This window comes from Molossus molossus, unplaced genomic scaffold (genome assembly GCF_014108415.1).
Source record: "Molossus molossus isolate mMolMol1 unplaced genomic scaffold, mMolMol1.p scaffold_m16_p_9, whole genome shotgun sequence".
Classification (NCBI taxonomy): Eukaryota; Metazoa; Chordata; class Mammalia; order Chiroptera; family Molossidae; genus Molossus; species Molossus molossus.
Genome location: NW_023425403.1, coordinates 92,557,225 through 92,578,600, shown reverse-complemented (window position 1 = coordinate 92,578,600; position 21,376 = coordinate 92,557,225). Strand labels below are relative to the sequence as shown.

The 21,376-nt window shown below is 37.9% G+C and overlaps 1 protein-coding gene and 1 pseudogene across 1 annotated transcript; both read right to left on the bottom strand.

The window, feature by feature from the left end:
• Nucleotides 1–6,829: 6,829 nt before the first annotated feature.
• Nucleotides 6,830–15,625, bottom strand: LOC118622447 (nucleophosmin-like). The gene is given in 5 exon segments (XM_036249806.1): nt 6,830–6,944; nt 7,029–7,128; nt 7,131–7,676; nt 11,771–11,823; nt 15,621–15,625. Coding segments are annotated over 5 exon segments (819 nt in total).
• A 180-nt stretch (nt 15,626–15,805) lies between these two features.
• On the bottom strand, nt 15,806–18,876 carry LOC118622445 (annotated as a pseudogene).
• Nucleotides 18,877–21,376: the final 2,500 nt, after the last annotated feature.

Genomic DNA, 21,376 nt, shown 5'->3' with positions numbered 1-21,376 from the left:
TGATATTTGAAAAGGTGGCAAGAGCATACAGTGGACTAAGGACAGCCTCTTTAATAAATGGTGTTGGGGAAATTGAACAGCTCACACAAAAAAATGAAACTAGACCATCAACTTACACCATATACAAGAATAAACTCAAAATGGATAAAAGACTTCAATGTGACTCATGAATCCATAAAAATCCTAGAAGAAACTGTAGGCAACAAAATTTCAGACATCATACGCAGCACAATTTTCACTAATACATCACCTAAGGCAATAGAAACAAAGGAGAAAATAAATACATGGGACTACATTAAACTCAAAAGCTTCTGCACAGATACATTCATCAAAATGGAAAGGCAACCCACTGTATGGGAGAGCATAATTGCCAATGAAATAACAGATAAGGGGTTAATTTCCAATATATATAGAGTACTCATACAACTCAACAAAAGGAAGACAAAGAACCCCATTAATAAATGGACAGAGGAACTAAATAGACACCTCTCCAAATAGGATATACAAATGGCTAAGAGACATATGAAGAAATGCTCGGGGGAGAGATAAACCACAGAACTTATGTGCATGTATGCATGAACAGTGGACATGGACAACAAAGCTGGGGACAGGGCAGGGAGGGAGGGAGAGGGGGGAATCAGTGGGGGGAAAAGGAGAAATATCTGCAACAAAAATAAATTAATTAATTAACTTTAAAAAAAGAAAATAATTGTCCTTGGTTCCAAAAAAAATTCCAAAGCACTTAGTTTATTTTTTGTATCTCTATTTGAAAGATAACATATAGATATTTCTAATATTCTTTCTTTTGTTTTGTGCTTTTTTTCTGTAATAATTGATACTTTTATTTTTTTATTTAGCCTGTTTTTTGCTTTTTAAAAAAAAGGAATTTTGCTAATCTTATATTTTGCTTTTGATTGAGAGAGAGAGAGAGAACCTCGAAATGTTGTTTCACCTGTCTGTGCACTCATTGATTGGCTCTTGCATGTGCCCTGAATGGGGATCCAAGCTGCAACCTTGGCATATCAGGATGATGCTCTAACCAACTGAGCTACCTGGCCAGGGTATTTTTTGTTTTCTTCTTTATTTTCAAATTCAGAAAGTATATTTTTATTTCTTGTTAAAGTTTTACATTCTTCTAGCATACTTTTTACCCCACTTTCTCCCATTGATTGTAATCCAGGGGAGAGGCCTTTTAGTAAGCATATATTTTTATATTTTGTCAGGATATTTCATTAGAGATCTTCTTAAACCATTTTCACTTGCTTCAGAATATCATCCCACCATGACCAAGTATATGAAATTTACAATTTGGTAGTACAAAGGTGGTCTGATTTCAGCATAGTGTATTTTCTCATTCAATGTGGTTTCTCCTGAGACATTTCTGTTAACAGGTGGGTACAGAACATAAAACTTTGTGGACTGTTCCCATGTGTTTTATTCACTAGTTTCTCACATACTATTTTAACAAGATATATCTTGCAAAGGTGTACATTCATTGAGGGTTTTTATTAGCAATCATAGCATGCTATCGTACATTTTACTGATGAAGAATTGTTTCTGGGGAGGAACTTTATACAGATTCACAGAGAGGAAGAAGAGGGTGTATTAAATTTGGCTCCAGTGTTGAACACATTCTTTGACTAAAATATATTACCTGTGTGCAACAAAATTTTATTACTCTCAAAGAATGGGTTCATACAGCACAGTAGTGAACCCAATCTTTCAAAGAAATAACACTTATACAACTAGCATTCTTTGAAAATTTTTTATACTTGTGCTTTCACAAGGGGTATGAAATGCAACAGAATGATAAACATTTTATTCACTGAAATAACACTGTACTTATTAATATGCAACTATTCTTCTTACAAACATCTTTTTTCCATGTACATTTATGGAGAGTCTTAAACACAGTATAGTGTAGTAAACATATTTCAAAGATATAACATTGTTCTCATTCATTTCTACAACTAGCATTTTTATTTATAAAAATTTTGGTTGGGTAATATTTATTTATTTATTTGATCTTTTCAAAGAAACAATTTTTGTTTTATTGGCTTTGTCTACTGTTTTTCTATTCTTTTTTTAAAATTTATTTTTTAGCATTTTTAAACATCATTTATAATAGTGCCTTCACTGAGTGTGGTAAGGGCAGTGCATGTGTGAACATGTACATTCACTGAAATGACAAAACCCAGATACAATGAAATCCTATCACTTTTAGATACATATTTTATACATGTGGCTCTGCACAGTGTGTTCCCTACACCACCATGTGGATGTCATATTATTTATTAAAAACACAGTGCTTATTCCTATATTCAGTTAGTATTCTTGCAAACATTTTTAGTTCTGTGCTTTGCAGATGTAGTCGGTGCAGCATATGTGGGTGACCACATTACTTCACTGGAATGACATTACACAGGTGCAAGAAAACAAAGCTATACATGCTTCTATACATAGTGTATTTCATCATCATCGTGTGGTGAACACATTTCTCTACTGAAGTAAGACTATCCCGTATATACAACTACAAGTTTTAGGAACTTGTTATGGCATATGGTATATGTGCCATTATGGATATTTTAAATGTGGCTAAGTATAGTGAAAATATTCATTCACTGAAAATAACCCTGTACTTACTGACATATACAATTAGCATTCTTAGAAACATCTGTGTATGGGTCTTTACAGATTTCATTAAACAGAGCACATGTGATGAGCATATTACTACACTGAAATCATGCTACCCAGATGCATCCAAACTCCATCACTACAGAAACATATTTTATACATGGGACATACATAGTATATTCCATGTATCACACACTGTTGAATGTACCTTTAATGAAATAATACTGTATGTATTCACATATACAAGAAGCATTCTTATAATCATCTTCTACAGCTAGACATTTATAGACTGTTTTGAATAGGCCATATTGTGAACAAATTCTTTCACAGAAATAAATCAATCTAATTCAACAAATGCTATAACTCAGAAAAAAATTTTAAATTTCTGTGATGTAACCCAGTGTATTTCATACAGCACAATGTTTTGAACATATTATTTCAATTCAATAACACTGTTTTCATTCATTTACACAACTAGCATACTTAGAAACATCTTTCAATCTGTGCTTTACCAAGGGTATTAAATGCAGCACAGTGTGGTGAACACATTCATTCACTGAAATAACGTTTTATCTATTCGTATACACAACTACTGTCCTTAGAAACATCCCCTTTTCCTGTGCTTTACAGAGTAAATTCAGTACCATGTATTGAACACATTCATTTGAAGTAATATCATTATTGATCACATATAAAGCTACCTTCTTAGAACAACTTTACAACAGTGTCTATAAAGAGTGAATTATATGAAACACATGTGATGAACACATTCTTTCACTGAAATGTCACTACCCACATGCACTGAGATTCTTACACTCTCAGAAGCATTTTTTATATATGTGCCTTTATATAGTGTGTGTTCCACACACCTTGCGTTGGATATTACTTTCTTTTCATGAAATAGCACAGTGCTTACTTATTCTAATATAGCTAGCATTCTTTAAAACATCTTAATACATGTGCCTTTTCAGAGTTTATTCAACACAGCACATTGTGGTGAACACATACTCTTACAAGAATGCAACCAAACTACATACTACTCTTAGAAACATTTACACGGACACCTTTAAGGAGTTTTAATGCACTACAGGAGTGGTAAACACTTTCATTCACCGAAATAATTATTCTTATTCACATAGAGAAGGAGCATTCTTAGAGACATCTTTTATAGATGTGTCTTACAAGTTACTAAACAAACCATTTTGTAAAAACACATTTATATAATAAAAATATACTTAGAAACATATTTTCTACATGTGTCTTTTTGAGGTGTTTTACCAGCATCGCAATGTATTGAACATACTTTCTAAAATAACTATGCCAGTTAAAAATAAAAATAAATAAAACAACTATGCTGATTAACATATACAGCCAGAATTCGTAGAAATGTGTTTTTTACGTGTGCCTTTAAAGAGTTTCATAAATGCAGCATAGTTTTGTGAACACATTCATTTATTTAATGAACATGTGCATATTTATACCTACTGCTTTTATTTTTTAATTTTTTTATCCTCATCCGAGGACATTTTTCTGTTTTTTATTCAGATAGAGTGGGAGGGAGAGAGAGGGAGAGAGAGAAAGAGAGAGAGAGAGAGAGAGAGAGAGAGAGAGAGAGAGACATCGACGCGAAAGGGACACATCGAGCGGCTGCCACCCGCACGACCAACCAGGGCCGGGGACAAACTGCAACCGAGGTACGTGCCCTTAGCGGGAACCGAACCCAGGTCTCTCTGGGCTGCAGGCCGACGCTCTAACCGCTGAGCCAAACCGGCCAGGGCACAGCCACTGCTTTTAGAAACAACTTATATACCTGAGCCTCTGTGGAGCAGACTAAGAGAATACAGGTGTTGAACAAACCCCTTCACTGGAATAACATACAGTAGTCCTTCATTATCGAAAATTTTGGTTTCCTGGGTTTCAGTTACCCATAGTCAACTGTGGTCTGAAAATATTAAAGGCAAAAATCTAGAAATAAACTAATTTATATGTTTGAAGTTATGACCAGGATGAAGCAAATTCTGTCACCTGAAGAAATATCATTTAGTCATATGACATTACATAGCATGTTCTATGCAGCACAGTGTAATGTATACATTCTTTCCATGAAATAACACCATGCTTATTCACATATACAGCTAGTGCTCTTAACAACATCTTTTTAAAAAGACTATTTTTCTCAGAAAAGTTTTGGTTCATAGCATAATGGAGAGGAAGAGAGTGCCCATACATCCTCTGCCCCCACACATGCACAGGCTGCTCCAATATCAACATCCCTCAGCAGAAGGGACATTTGTTACAACTGATGAGCTTACACCGATACATCGTACCCGAAGTCCATAGGCTGCATTAGGATTTACTCCTGGCATTGTACGTTCTATGGGTTAGGACGAATGTGCAATGACATGTATCTATTATTACAACATCATACAGAGTATTTTCACTACCCTAAAAACCCTCTGTGCTTTGTCTATTTACCCTTATCCATACCCTCAACCTCTGGAAACCACTGATGTTTTTACTGTTCCATATTCTGCCTTTTCCAGAATATCATATAGTTAAAACTATACAGTAGGCGGCCTTTACAGATTGTCTTCCTTAACTTAGAAACATGAGTTTAAGGTTCCTTCGTGTCTTTTCATGGCTTCATAGCTCATTCCTTTTTAGCAATGAGTACTACTCCACCGTCTAGGTATGCCACATATTACGTATCCATTCACCTACTTAAGAACATCTCGGTTGCTTTCAAGTTTTAGAAATTATTTTTAAAAAAGCTTCTAGAAACACCTGTGAGCAAGTTTTTGTGTGGACATAAATCTTCAACTACTTTGGGTATATACCAAGGAGTATGGTTGCTGGATAGTAAGGTAGAAGTATATTTAATTTTGTAAGAAACTGGCAAACTGTCTTCTAAAGTGGCATTTTGCATTTTTACAACAATGAATGAAAGTCTCTGTTGGTGCACATTCTTACCATAATACAGTATAGTCAGTCTTCCAGAATGTGGCCATTCTAATAGGTGTGTGAGGGTGCCTTGTTGTTTTAATTTGCGACACCCCTCATGCCATATGATGTATAGTATCACTTAATGCTTTTTTGACATCTGTATATCTTATTTGGTAAGGTTTCTGTTAGGTCTTTGGCCCATTTTATAATTGGGTTGTATATTTCCTTACTGTTGAACTAAACATTCTTTGTATATTTTGGATGGCAATCCCTTATCCCATGTGTCTCTTGCAGATATTGTTTCTTCATCTGTGGCTTGTTTCTCATTCTCTTACATTGTCTTTTGCAGAGCAAATGTTTTGTTTTGTTTTGTTTTGTGCTTGTTCGTTTGTTTGTTTTGTTTTAGTATTAATAAAACTAAGCTTGTATTAATGTTTTCATGACTTTGTTGTTCTACTTAAAAAGTCAATGTCATGCCCATAGTTATTTTGGATTTTTCCTGTGGTATGTTACAGTAGTTTTATAGTTTTTCATTTTTTTTTCCTTTTACAGTTATATCTGTGATCTATTTGGGGTTAATCTTTGGGGAAACTGTAAGGTCAGTAGGTCATTGTCTAGATTCCTTTCTTTTTGCATGTAGAAATTCAGTTCCAGCACCATTTGTTGAAATATTTTTCCAATATTCACAAAATAACTTCTTTATTGCTTTTAATGTCCATAGAATTTTTATTGAGATTGCTTTGACTATAGAACTCTAGTTGGGAAGAATGAATATTTTTACAATATTGAGCCTTCCTATGCATGAACATGGAATTATTCCTCCATTTATTTAGTTATTCTTTACTTTTAGTCATCAGATTATTTTTTTATTCCTCATATAGATCTTAAATATATTTTATTAGCTTTACACTAAGCATTTCATTTTGGGGGCACTAATACAAATAATGTTATAAGAATTTTTTTTTTTATTCATTCAAATATTTATTGAGCAGCTAGGTAGGTACAAAGGTGTTTAAAACATGGTAAAGAGTTGAGATAAATGAACATGAAGAAAGAAAAGTTCACTGAATCACAGCAGTAAAAAAAGTGCTTTAGGAGATTAAGAGTGAGTGGTCAGTCAGGAGAGGGGGTTGAGATTAAAACAGAAGACTTCAGTCTGGATTGTTGACGGTGCTCAGTATGGACTATACTTGTCCCTCCTTTTCCTCTTTCCCCATCTCTGGGCTTAATTCACCAGTAGTGCCAGGGGTGTTCAATGCGCCTTTTCTATACTTGCTTGCATTTTTGCTTTACTGTCTTCTACAGAACTAGGTCCCTTTGGTGTTTTAGGAGATTTTTCCTGTTTTTTGAAGGATTCTTGACCTTTTGATCTTGGTGTTGATGGTTTTGAGTCTTTTCCATTCTGGTTTGATTATTGTGCATTTTTGTCTGGAGTATCTCGTATAGATTTCTTTACTGGAGCTTTTGCTTCCGCTTCCTCATCGTCAAAATCATCATCATCATCATCATCACCCTCATCTTCATCAGCAGCAAGTTTTACTTTTTTCTGTGAACCTTGCTACGACTTCCGGGGGCAGAACGCTTTCCCGACCTACTTAGGAGTTTCACATCCTCCTCGTCTTCATCTTCTGACTCCGCATCTTCCTCCACAGCCACTAAGTGCTGTCCACTAACATGCACAGGCCCTGAACCACACTTCAGCCGTAAGACCGCAGGGGGTGTTATTTCAAAGCCACCAAGGGAAACCGTGGGCTGTACAGACATTTTCAGAGTTGCCAGTGTTACTTTAATTGGCCTGCCTTCATAATTCATGGCCTCTGCTTCAACAATGTGCAGTTCGTCCTTTGCACCAGCCCCTAAACGGACCGTTCGTAAAGATAATTGGTGCTCATTTTCATCATTATCCACCTTAAAGTGATAATCTTTGTCGGCCTTCAGTTCACAACCGAAAAGATGGTTCTGGGGCCTCAGAGGGCTCATGTCCGTGTCCACCGGATCTTCCACGGGGTGGCAGCACGCACCCAGGCGAGAGAAGGCGGACGGAGATAAACGACTTGTGTCCCGCAGCACAGACGCGCAGCGCGAAATCGCACCAGGGACTGTAAGATTTTTTTTTAATTTCACTTGTTCATTGCTGATATATAGGAATGTGATTAACTTATGTGTATCAACTTTGTATCCTGTAACCTCACCATAAGTATTTACTGGTTCCAGGAATTTCGTTGTTGATTCTTTTGCATATTTTACATAGACATGTTATCTGTGAACAAAGACAGTTTTATTTCTTCATCCTCAATCTCTCTGTCTTTTTTTTTTTCCTTTCCTCATTAAATTAGCTAGAAATTCCAGTATGATGTGTAAAGGAGTGTTGAGAAGGAACAGATATCCTTGCCTTGTTCCTGATCTTAGCAGAAAAGCTCCAAGTTTCTTACCTTTAGGTGTGATTGTTAGCTGTAGGTTTTTTTGTAGATATTATTTATCAGATTTCAGAAGTCCACAACTTTTCCTAGTTTACTGAGTTTTTTCTAACTGTGAATGGATATTGATTCATGTCAAATATTTTTCTTCATGTATCAGTGTAATTATGCAGTTTTCCTTCTTAAAGCCTATTGTTGTGATTAATTATATTAATTGGGTTTTGAATGTTGAACTAGCCTTGCATATATGGACTAAGTCCCATTTGGTCATAGTATCTAATTATTTTTATATATTGTTGGGTTTGATTTGCAAATATTTTATTGAATTATTACTTCTATGTTCACGAGGTATATTAGTTTGCAGTTTTCTTTTTTTATAATGCCTTTCTGGTTTGAGCATTAAGGTAATGCTGAGACCATTTAGGAAGAATTCTCTTTATTTCGATCATCTGAAAGAGATTTTAGAGAATTGGTATAATTTGTCTTAAATGTCTGGTAGAATTCACCAGAGGACCCCTGAGACTGGTGCTTTCTGTTTGGGGGAAGCTGTTTGTTTTCTCTTGTTTCTTTAATACATATAGGTTTATTCAGATAGTCAGTTTCTTCTTATGTGAGTTTTGGAAGCCTGTGTCTTTCAAGGAATTGGTTAATGTCATCTAGGTTATCAAATTTGTGGGCATGATATTCATTTTCTTTCTTTATTGCTTTTAATGTCCATAGGACCTCTACAGCTATTCCTTCTTTCATTTCTGATATTAGTAATTTGTGTCCACTCTCTTTCTCCTTAGTTATCCAACAAAAGCTTATTAATTTTAACATATTTTTAGCCCTGGCCAGTTTGGCTCAGTGGACCAATGAGTCATGGGTTCGATTCCAGTCAAGGGCACAGTACCTCAGTTGCAGTTGGTCCACAGCCCTGGTTGGGGTCGTGCGGGAGGCAACCAGTTGATGCGTCCCTCTCATGTCGATGTTTCTGTCTCTCTCCCTCTCTCTTCCTCATTCTCCCTCCCACTCTATCTGAACAAAATTGAAAAAATATCCTTGGGTGAAGATTTAAAAAAAAGATATTTTCAAAGAATTAGCTTTTGGTTTTATTGATTTGCTCTATGGATTTTCTGTTTTCCACTTCATTGATTTATGCTCAAATTATTATTTTTCTTTTGCTTACTTTGGATTTAATTTTCTCTTCTGTTACTACTTCCTAAGGTGGAAACTTAGATTATTGATTTTAGATGTTCTTTTCATTCCTAATAATATGCATTCAGTTCATAAATTGCCCTCTAAGCACAGCTTGCACTGACTGCTTCCCGCACTTTTTGATGAAGTTGTACTTTCATTTTTTGTTTGTTTTTTTTATCCTTACCTGAGGACAGTTTTGCATTTATCTTCAAATAGAGTGTGAGGGAGAGAAGGAGAAAGAGAGAGAGAAAGAAACATGGATGTGAGACAAACACATCAAGTGGCTGCCACCCACACGACCCCAACCGGGGCCGGGGACAAACTGCAACTGAGGTACATGCCCTTAGCGGGAACTGAACCCAGGACTCTCTGATCCCCAGGCAGATGTTCTAACTGCTGAGAACAACTCTCCAGGGCTGTATTTTCATTTTAATCGAATCTAAAATGTACTAAAATTTCTAATGAGATTTCTTTTTGACCCTTGTGTTATTTAAATATTTTTTAAATTGATTTTTAGAGAAAAAGATAGACACATCAATGAGAGAGAACATCGGCTGGTCGCCTCCTGCACGCCCCCCACTGGGGATTTGGCCCACATCCTGGGCATGTGCCCTGACCAGGAATCGGACTGGCGACATCTTGGTGCATGGGTGGACGCTCAACCACTGAGCCACACGGGCTGGGCAACCCTTGTTTTATCTAGTTTAATTCCATCATGGTCTGAGAACTGATAAGGCAGCTAGAATTCTTTGAGTCATCTTTTATACATGTGCATTTTCTTGTTTTTGGTTTTTTAAGTCTTCCAACAGTTTATTAGAAAGAATGTAACTTAGAATCCAAGGTGTAGGTGAAAGACATTCATTTCCTATCAGGACCAAACTGGAATTACAACTAAAATATAGAAAAATCAACCTAAATAGCCTGAAAACTAGCTGAACACAAGTCTTATAACCAAGGATTTGCAGGAGCCACATCGAGACTGGTAGGAATGGCGGAAATGTGGATAGTGTTGGCCCCACTCCTACAGGTGGTAGCTGAGATCCTGAAGGGATATCTCAGCTGCAAATGTTCCCTCTGGGGAGTGTGGGGTCTCAACCCTATGCTGGACTTCCCAGCCCAAAGCACCAGAGCTGAGAAGAGGAGCCCACATAACATCTGGCTGTAAAAATTAGTCGAAATTTTGTCCACCAGGAAGAGAGGGGAGTTTGCTGTAGACACAGGCTCCTTCTTAAAGGGCCAATGCACAAAATCTCATTTGCAGCCACTCACCTGGGCTCCAGCAGAGGGAGGGTGGAGCAGACTAGAGCTGTGTGAGGAGAGACTGGGATTGGTAGCTCTGGAGCTGAAGGGATAGTTGCCATGACCCCTGTGCTGAGTCCCTTCCCCCACCCTGTGGAATCAGCCTAGAACAATGCAATAGCTCCACCCTCTGGACTCCTTGTTGCCCCACCCTGTGTACTTTGTGCCCTACTGAAGAGTCAGCTAGCTGCTTGGGTAGGGATGTACAAGTCTGGGCAGACTTAAGGGATGTCAGTGACTGAGTTATGTGGCTTTGGGGTGGGGGCCATTCCACCCACTTTCCTATGAACTTGACCACATGTCCCCTTTACAGGAGATTCGACAGCCCCACCCTCTGGGTTCCTAGCTGCCCCAACCTCCCAACTCCTGATGGCCCTGCCCCACCCACCAAGTGTGAGCTCCCCAGGAGACCTGGGCAGAATCTGGACAGACTGAGTTGTGTGAATCTGGAGTGGGGGCCACTTCCTTCAACTTCCCCCAAGCCTGACTAGTATTCCCCTCTTACGGAGATCCACTATCCCTACTCTCCTGGCTTTTGGCAGCCCCACCAAGCAAAATCTGGGACAGATAGCATCGTGTGGCTCTAATATGAGGCCTAATGTTCTCTTGCATGCCTTACCCATGTAGAGCCCTCCCTTCTTGAGAGTTAAGGCCTGAAGCTCTGCTGGCCTCACGTAGATGACCCCCAAGACCCCAGTCCACCATAAACCTCTGTGGGCATCCAGTGGGTGGCAGCTAGACTTTATATAACCTGGGAATTTTGTGGAGTGACCTCACACCCAGCACTGCCATGGAGATTAAACCTGTATCCATCTGGGAAACATCACTCATCCCTACCTGGTGACTCACTGAGAACCTACCTCATGCAACTCAAGTACTGCCAGAGGCTCTTTCAGTGACTGAGCCTAAAAGGCAGCTGGCAGGCAGAGGCAGGCACAGGCAGATCTTGGGGTAAGATGGGACTTTTGCTGACATGCCCCCAGGTCCAGGACTGGTAATAGCCAGCTTTGGTGTACATTTTGGTTCTTTCCAAGCATACCGGGCCCAGCAGAGGCAGCCACAAACTGTGGATTGCTTTGTAGCTCCAAACCAGCTGACGAGGGCCAGTCACGGGCAGCATCTGACATTGGCCTATACCAGAGTCGCTCCCAAGAGGCCCCAGAACAAACACACCTAGTGGCCACCTTCAGACAACATCAGAGCAGGAACCAGTCAGCTTCACAGGCAGCATATGCAAAGGGAGGTCTTGACAGGCACCAGACCCTGATCAGGCAAATTCTGCTTTGTGTGATTAGTACCTGCATAGCAGCTTATACACTGTGGTCGAGGTTGATCCTCACAGTCAGCAAGCCTGAAAGTTAAACCCACACATAAATGGTCCAATAGCAATCAAGATTCAAGTACAGCAGGAGGGCTTACATAACACACACAAGAAACCCAGCTCAAATGATCAAGGAGACTGTGCCACTGGGTACCACAGGACACCTACTACATAAGGCCACCCACCAAGACTGAGAGACATAGCAGACCTACCTGATACATAGAAGCAAATAAAAACAGGCAGCCAAAATGGGAAGATAAAGAAACATGCCTCAAATGAAAAAAAAAAAAAAAAACAGAAGAAAACTTCAGAACGATAGCTAAATAAAATGGAGGCAAGCTTATAAGGTTGCTCAAGAAATGTGATGAGAACTTCAGACATAACAACATTCACCTCATAGCACTGCCATAAGGAGAAGAGAGAATACAAGGAATCAGGAACCTATTTGAAGAAATAATGACTGAAAATTTTCCTAACCTGGTAAAGGAAAAAAGACACACAAGTCCAGGAAGTGAAGAGAGTCCCAAACAGGATGAACCCAAAGAGGCCACACCAAGGCACATCATAATAAAAATGGCAAGGCTAAAGACAAAGAGAGAATCTTAAAAGCAGCAAGAGAAAGACAGTTAGTTACCTTTGAGGGAGCTCCCATAACCTGTCAGCTGATTTCTCAACAGAAACATTCAGGCCAGAAGGGAATGGCATGAAATATTCAAAGAGATGAAAAGCAAGGATGTACAACCAAGACCACTTTACCCAGAAAGGCTATCATTTAAAATCTAAGGAGAAATAAAGAGCTTCCAGACCAAAAAATAAAGCTAAAAGAGTCATTACCAGCAAACCAGTATTACAGGAAATGTTAAAGGCTCTTGAAGAAGGAGGAGGAGGAGGAGAAAAAGGAGACTGAAAAACATAGTTATATGGGAAAATAGCTCTCTCTCTCTCTCTCTCTCTCTATATATATATATATATATGTCATTTATATCAATAATCATTTTATTTATTTATTTATATTATTTTTTTGGAAAGTTCTTTATTTTATTTTTTATTAATTAATTCATTTTTGTTACAGATGTTTCTCCTTTTCCCCCATTGATTCCCCCCTCCCTCCCCACCCTGTCCCCAGCTTTGTTGTCCATGTCCATTGTTCATGCACACATGCATATAAGTTCTGTGGTTTATCTCTCCCCCACCTCAATAATCATTTTAAATGTAAGTGGCTTATAATCTCCAATTAAAAACATAGGATAACTGGATGGAAAAGAAAACAAGACCCATATATGTGTTGCCTACAAGATACCCACCACAGAATGGAAGACACACAGACACTAAAAGTAAAGGAGTGGAAAAAGATATTTCATGCAAATGGAAATGAAAAAAGCTGGAGCAGCAATACTTATATCAGACAAAATACACTTTAAAACAAAGGCTATCATAGGAGACAATGAAGGACACTACATAATGATAAAGAAAGCAATCCAACAAGAGGATACAACCCAACAAAAGGAGCACCTAAATCTTGATGGACATAAAGAGAGATATTGACAATAATATAGTCCTTATAGGGGACTTTAACACCCCATTAATATCAATGGATAGATCTTCCAGACAGTAAGTCAACAAGGAAACAGCAGCCTTAAATGATACACTAGATTAGATGGATTTAATCGACATTTTCAGAGCATATCACCCCAAAGCAGCCAAATAGACACACACACACACACACACACACACACACACACACACACACAGAACATTTTATAGAATAAGCCACATATTAAAACACAAAAGAAGTCTCAATAAAATTAAGAAGATTGAATTCATACCTAGGATCTTCTCTAATCATAATGTTGTGAAACTAGAAATCAACTAAAAAAAAAAAGCAAAAAAACACACAAAGACATGGAGGCTAAATAGCGTGTTACTAAACAATGAGTTGGTGAACACTGAGATCAAGGAAGAAAACAAAAGATACATTGAAACAAATGAAATTGAGAACACAACAACCCCAAATCTATGGAACACAGTGAAAGCAGTCCTAAGAGGGAAATTCATAGCATTAGAGGCCTATCTCAAGAAACAAAAACAATCTCAAATAAACTAACTTTTCACTTCAAGGAACTTGACAAAGAACAACAAACAAAGTGTAAAGTGAAGAGAAGGAAGGAAATAATAAAGATCAGAGCAGAAATAAAGAAAATAGAGTCTAAAAAAAATACAAAAGATCAATGAAACTAGGAGTTAGTTCTTTGAAAAGATAAACAAGATTGCTCTGGCCAGCTTAGCTCAGTGGTTAGAGAGTCGCCCTGCACACCAAAGCGTTTTAGGTTTGATTCCTGGTCAAGGGCCCCTACCTGGGTTGCAGATTTGATCACTGGTCCTAGGTCAGGGCGTGTGTGGGATGCAACCAATCAATGTGTCTCTCTCACATCAATGTTTCTCTCTTTCTCTCTCCTTCTCTCTTCCTCCCTTCCACTCTCTCTAAAATCAATGAAAAAAAAAATATCCTCGAGTGAGGATTAATAACAACCTCCCCTCAAAAGTTGTGGTACATTTACACAATGGAATACCATTCAGCCATAAAAAAAAGAAAGAAATCTTACCTCTTGTGACAGCATGGATGGACTTGAAGAGTATTATGCTAAGTGAAATAAGCCAGTCAGAGAAAGACAAATACCATATAATTTCACTATATGTGGAATTTAATGAACAAAATAGAAACAGACTCATAAGATACAAAAAACAGACCTACAGCTCTCAAAGGGGAGATGGATTGGGTGAAAACGATGACAGGACTAAGAGAAAAAAAATTCATAGACATGGACAACAGTATGTTGATTACCCGAGGGAAAGGGGTGGGGGAAGGTAGAAGAGGGTAAAGGGGGGATAAATGGTGATGAAAGAAGCCTTGACTTTGGGTGGTAAACACACAATATAATATACAAATGATGTATTATAGAATTGTACACTTGAAACCTACATAATTTTATTAACCAATGTCACTCCAATAAATTCAGTAAATTTTTTAAAAGAATAATTAGCCAAAAAAACCAAAGCAAGAATGTAGACATTTTTAAAAATTCCCACATAGCCCTGGCCAGTTCGGCTCAGTGGTTGGAGCATCAGCCTGTGGACTAGAGAGTCATGGGTTCAATTCCCACTAGGAGCACATACCAAAAAAAAAAAAAAAATCCTCACTGTTATGAACATAAGTTGAGATTTTTTTTTCAAGCCCTGGTACCAACTGAATAACATAAATAAATAAAATATTTAATAGTGCTCAACATTTTTTTTTTCTACTCATTTGATTTACCATACTGACAGTGTAAGTACAAATTTGGTCTAAATGTAGAAACTCTCAAGCAACAATGTACAGCCTTTGTTCATTCTCCATGTTGAGAGATGGAAAGTTTAAGGGTCAAACAATACAAAACACCCAAGTTAGGGCATTCACTAGCTTTGGCTAAGATCCATCTTGTACACTGAGAAGTGATCAGTTATGTACAATAATGTGAAGTAATTTTTTATAAATAAAACTTTAATGGAACAACCCTGAGAAATATACCAGAGGAACAACAATTTATCAGTTTAAGGTATCAACCAATTTGTTTCAGTCAGTTTGAGTTCATGTTCTAAAATCTAAAACTTATTTATTTATTTATTTTGTAAGCAAAGAGCTTTCTATCATGTCAGTATCTATGTATGAAATAAAGGAGATTTAGGTGAAATGTTTTTATTTATCACAACTGCTGATCAATTGCCTAGGACCTTAACAACATCATGGAATGTTTGTGCATAAATCACTGCCTTAGCTGACTTAAAATTACCCCATCAGTGGTGTATATCAACCCTTAGCGAAGACTTGAAGAAAACAAACAGGTTGAAAAATGGATTAAAGGAGCAAGTGCAGTATCTGCCTTTAGAGCTGTCAACTCAGGAATTCTCTCAATTATCAAATCTTACAGAGAAGTTACTTTTTATTCTCAAAATCTGGTGATGACAACATTCCTTACTAAAGATCTGGCATTTTTTCATCACTGTCTTGTGAGTCATCATCTGCTCCATCTACCTCCAGTAAATCTACATCCTCATCACCACCCATGTGCATCATCGCATAGAAACAATAAAAAACAAAGATGTTTTTATCTGAATCATTTTCCCAGTCTTTCCAATTAAGGTCCATTCTAAGCCAGTTAAGCTTTGCCCCTTTGTTAACCTTGGCCATGACTGGCCAGATTCTCCTTTCCGAAACATCATAAAATTTATCTGTCTGTTTATGCTTGGAATCATTTGGATCAGTTTCAATTAAATGATTAAAATTAGAACTTAAAAAAAATCACTTCCTCCAAGATTTGGATTTTTCAAAATTTATATTAACATCTTTACTATTTTCAACACAAAATATAATGAAGACATAGTCTTTTTTTATTGTACCACTTTGCTGCACTGTTAATGGGGTGGGGGATGGGTGAATGGGCGGGCAGTAGACTCCTCCCTAGTGGTGACTCTGGCATTTTCTCCCGGTGGGGCCTCTTCTTGCTTCCCTCAGGCACAGCAGAGTGGAGGGCTAGACCTGGGCCTCCAGTGCACCTTGCAGAAATAGGGGTTCCTCCAGTTGGGGTGAAGAGGAAAGTGTAGGAAAAAGGTTGCATGTTTGAGAGTGAGGGCTGGTGAGACTATACATGTGCCTTTTCAAAGTGTATTCAATGCAGCAGACATGGTAAAAAAAATTTTTCAAGAAAAAGTCACTACATGGACACAGTTAAATTTTATCACTTATAGAAACACTTTTATACATGTGACTTGGTAGTGTATTCCATGCACCAGAATGTGCTGAACACGTTCTCTCAGTAAAGAAACTCTGTAATGCTAATATACACAAATGTCATTCTTAGAAACATCTTTTATACATGTGCCTTTACAAAATATTTTAAATGTTAAATACAAAATATTTTAAATGCATACTAGTATAGTGAATACATTCTTTCAATAAAATAACATTGCTCTTATTCACATATACAACTAACATTGTGAAGATGTTTATTAGAAACATCTTTTTGTATGTGTTCCTCTACAGAGTGTATTAAATGCAGCGTATGTGGTGAACATATATTTTCATCAAAACAATGCACCCATGCCTAGCTGGTGTCACTCAGTGGACTGAGCATCATCCCACGGACTGAGAAGTCCCAGTTCAATTCCCAGTAAGGGCACATGCCCTGGTTGCAGTTCTGATCCCCAGTAGGGGGCATGCAGGAGGCAGCCCATCAATGTTTCTCTCTCACATAAATGTTTCCATCTCTCTTTCCCTTGCTTTCTCTCTAAAAAATAAAAAACACATATAAAAAACACAACCTGGATGTAAGGAAATTATATCAATCCTAAAGACATTTATTATTAATGTCACATTACAGATTGGAAGCCATTCACCAAATGTGGTGAATGGTTTCTTTCAATGAAATAACATGACATTTATTCACATATACAACTAGCATTGTGAAGAACATCTTTTTACACATGTGTCTTCACAAAGCTTATATGCATGTTGTGAAAATCATCTTTCACTGAAATAACACTATATTTGTTCATATATATTGAATCATTAGAAATCTTCTATATGTGAGCATTTACAAAGTGTAAGAAATGTGGCAGATGTGGTGAACACATTGTTTAACTGGAATAACACAACCTGGACATAAAAAAAATTTATCACTTTTAGAAACATTTGAACATGTGTCTCTACATGTGTTTTAAATATGGATAGTGTGGTGAGCACATGTTATTTTACAGACATAACTCTCTACACACCCCTATACAATTAGCATAATATTTTCCCATAGTATTCTCATTTTTTAGTTGTGTGAAAATTTAACTTTATTATTTTTCTATTTATAAAAGTATTTGCTAATCATAAAAATACAAATAATATAGAATTATATAAAGAAATATATAAAGTATATACTAAATATATAATAAAGAAATGTACAAAGTGCAAAGCCATATTATTCTGCAATTGAATCCCTAGCAATTAATCACTGGTAGTACATTGTTTTATTTTATTTATTTTATTTTTTATTTTTCTTTATCTCTATTGGTGTATTACAGTTGTTTCCCCTTTGCCCCCCATTGATTCCCTCCTCCCTGCTCCTACCCCCATCCTGCTCTCACCACACTGCTGTCTGTGTCCATTGGTTCTGCATATATGCATATAAGTTCTTTGGTTTATCTCTTCCCACCCCCATTACATTCCCTCTGAAGTTTGTTAGACTGTTCCCTACTTCCATGTCTCTGGATCTATTGTGATTGTTAGCTTATATTGTTCATTATATTCCATAAATAAGTAAGATCATATGATACTTGTCTTTCCCTGACTGGCTTATTTCATTCAGCACAGTACTCTCCAGGTCCCTCCATGCTGTCTCAAAGGGTAAGAGGGCCTTCTTTTCTCATAGCTGCATAGTACTCCATTGTGTAAATGTACCACTTTTTTATCGACTCATCCACTCATGGGCACTTGGGCTATTTCCAGATCTTAGCTTTTGTACATAGCACTGCTATGAACATAGGGGTGCATATATTCTTCCTGATTGGTGTTCCAGCCTTCTTAGAATATATTCTGAGAAGTGGGATCACTAGGTCAAATGGCAGTTCCATTTTTAATTTTTGAAGAAACACCATATTGTTTTCCATTGTGGCTGCACCAGTCTGCATTCTCACCAGCAGTGTGCTAGAGTATCCTTTCTTCCACATCCTCACCAGCACTTGTTTGATGATTTGTTGATGGCAGCCATTCTGACAGGTATGAGGTGATACTTCATAGTCATTTCAGTTTGCATCTCTCTGATGATCAGTGATGTTGAGGATTTTTCTTATATCTCTTGGCCATTTGTATGTCCTGTTTGGAGAAGTGTTTATTCAGGTTCTCTGCCCATTTTTAAATTGGATTGTTTGCCTTACTTTTGTTGAGCTGTATGAGCACTTCATATATATTTGGATATTAACCCCTTATCCAGTGTATCATTGGCAAATATTCTCCCAGAGAGTGAGTTCCCCTTACCTTTTGAGGATGGTTTCTTTTGCCATGCAGGAGCTTTTTAGTTTGATGTAGTCCAATTTATTAATTTTTTTCCTTTGTTTCTTTTGCCGTAGGTGATATATCAGTGAAAATTCCGCTATGTGTGATATCTGAGATTTTGCTGCCTATATTTTCTTCTAATTTTTATAGATTCATGAGTCACATTTAAGTTTTTTATCCACTTTGAGTTTATTCTCATGTATGGTGTAAATTGATAGTCTAGCTTCATTTTTTTCCATGTATCTGTCCAATTTTCCCAACAACATTTATTGAAGAGACTATCTTTACTTTATTGTATGCTCTTGCCTCCTTTGTCAAATATTAATTGAGCATATTATCTTGGGTCAATTTCCGGGTACTCTGTTCTGTTCCATTGATCTATATGCCTGCTCTTGTGCCAGTACCAGGCTGTTTTGATTATGATAGCTTTGTAGTATAACTTGATAGCCAGTATTGTGATTCCTCCTACTTTGTTCTTTTTTTTTTTTTAAGATTGCTGTGGCTATTCAGGGTCTTTTTTTATTTTATCTAAGCTTCTGGAGTATTTGTTCTAGATCTGTGAAATATTCCATTGATACTTTAATAGAGATTGCACTGAATCTATAGATTGCTTTGGGTAGTATAGACATTTTAATGATGTCGATTCTTCCAATCCATGAACATAGTATATGCTTCTACTTTTTTATATCTTCCTTTATTTTATTTTTTCCAATGTCCTGTAGGTTTTTGAGACCAGGTCTTTTACTTCCTTGGTTAAGTTTATTCCCAGGTGTCTTAATTTTTTTATTGCAATGATAACTGGGATTGTTTTTTTAGTTTCCCTTTCTGAGTGTTCATTGTTGGTATATAAAAATGCCATTGATTTATGGATGTTAATTTTGTATCCTGCTACTTTGCCATATTCATTTATGAAATCTAGTAGTTAATGGCTCAACACAAGGGCCCAGGCAACGGCCTTCACAACTTGGACCCCAGAGCCACAAAACCCAACAACCACGAGCCAGGTTCAAGGCTCAAAGTACCCAGAGACTTGTCTCTGCCTGCAGGCTAATTGGTAGTCTCTGACAGTAAATGAGACTCAGGTTGCAGCCTCTGTGCTAGGTGAAAAGTCCTCCCAGCTGGCAGAATAAAATTCCAACAGGTGGGGCAGTTGCTTTTCCCGTCCCACACCCTGGGCTACAGCTGCTTTGATGGGATGAGTTTGCCCAAAAAATGGTTTCTGTAGCATGGGGAAATGACTCAGCATAGGGTTCCTGATGGTCTCCTTTTCAGCTCTTTACCCAGCACCACGAACCCCTGACTCTCCTCACACAGCTCCAGTCCAGTCAGTTCTCCCTCTGCCAGAGCCCAGGGTGAGTGGCTGTAGCTGTAATTTAGTGCACTGGCCCTTCAGGTGGGTGCCCATGTTCCTAGCACCTCCCCCTGCTGAACAGGACCTCACTCTGGTATTTTTCACAACCAGGTGTTACCTTTCCCTGTTCTACCACTCTGTGCTGGGGAGCCCAGCTTGGGGTTTAAACCTCAGACTTCTCAGAAGGGACTACTCACAGTTGAGATAGCCCTCAGCTGCTGCCTGTGGGAGCCCAGCCAGCCCGCTCATGCCTCTGTACCTCCTTCCAGACTTGATTTGGGCTCCTCTTTATGTCCCTGGTTATAAGAATTCTCTCCAGCTGGTCTTAAGTTGATTTTTCCACATGACTTTTCTTTATTTTAGTTGTTCTTCCAGTTTGGTCCTGCGAGACTGTCAGTGTAACTTCCATTCACTCTGCCACCATTTTTTCTCACCTTGTTTTATAACTAACTTACATACCTTTTTCTATACACATATGCATAAATATTTATACAATTTTAATATAAATGAGTCGTAAAATAAATACTAAGCCACATACAGACTTTTTAAAAATGTGACATATGTTGTCCCTAAGAATGAATGTACCTGTTGAGAAGGGGTCCTGGTGGCTAACTGGGCTCAACTTTATGGACAGAGCCTAGCAGCCACTGCTAAACAAGGGACTCTCATGCAAAACACACTTCAGGAAGAAGCCTATACTAAGCTGCCTGCCTCTCACACTGAATTGTCCGCCTGCACTATGTTCCTGCTGTCTCACTCAGACAGAAGTTCCTCATAAAGAAGTTCCTGGAATCCTATTTCAACTAATGGGACTGAGACTTTTACTGTCCAATCAGAGGTGTGCAGCTATATCCCTATTAGCATCTTCATCAACCAATCAGATCAACCCCATTCCAATCAATCAGGATGGTGCTTTTTGGACCAATCAAACTGCACGGATTTGAAGTCCTCATTTGCAGGAGGACAGACCAATCAGGGACCAGGGCTGGGGACTTCTCGATATAAATCAGCTCCCCTCTGGCTGGGGGAATGCACTTTTCTTTTCCACTGAAGACTGCATTTTCCCAGTTGGAACTGAAACACCAAAGTCATCTTACTGGACCAGAGTGGAGCAGACCAGAGCAGAGCTGTGCCAGAAAGGGGCCTCTTGTGAGGGC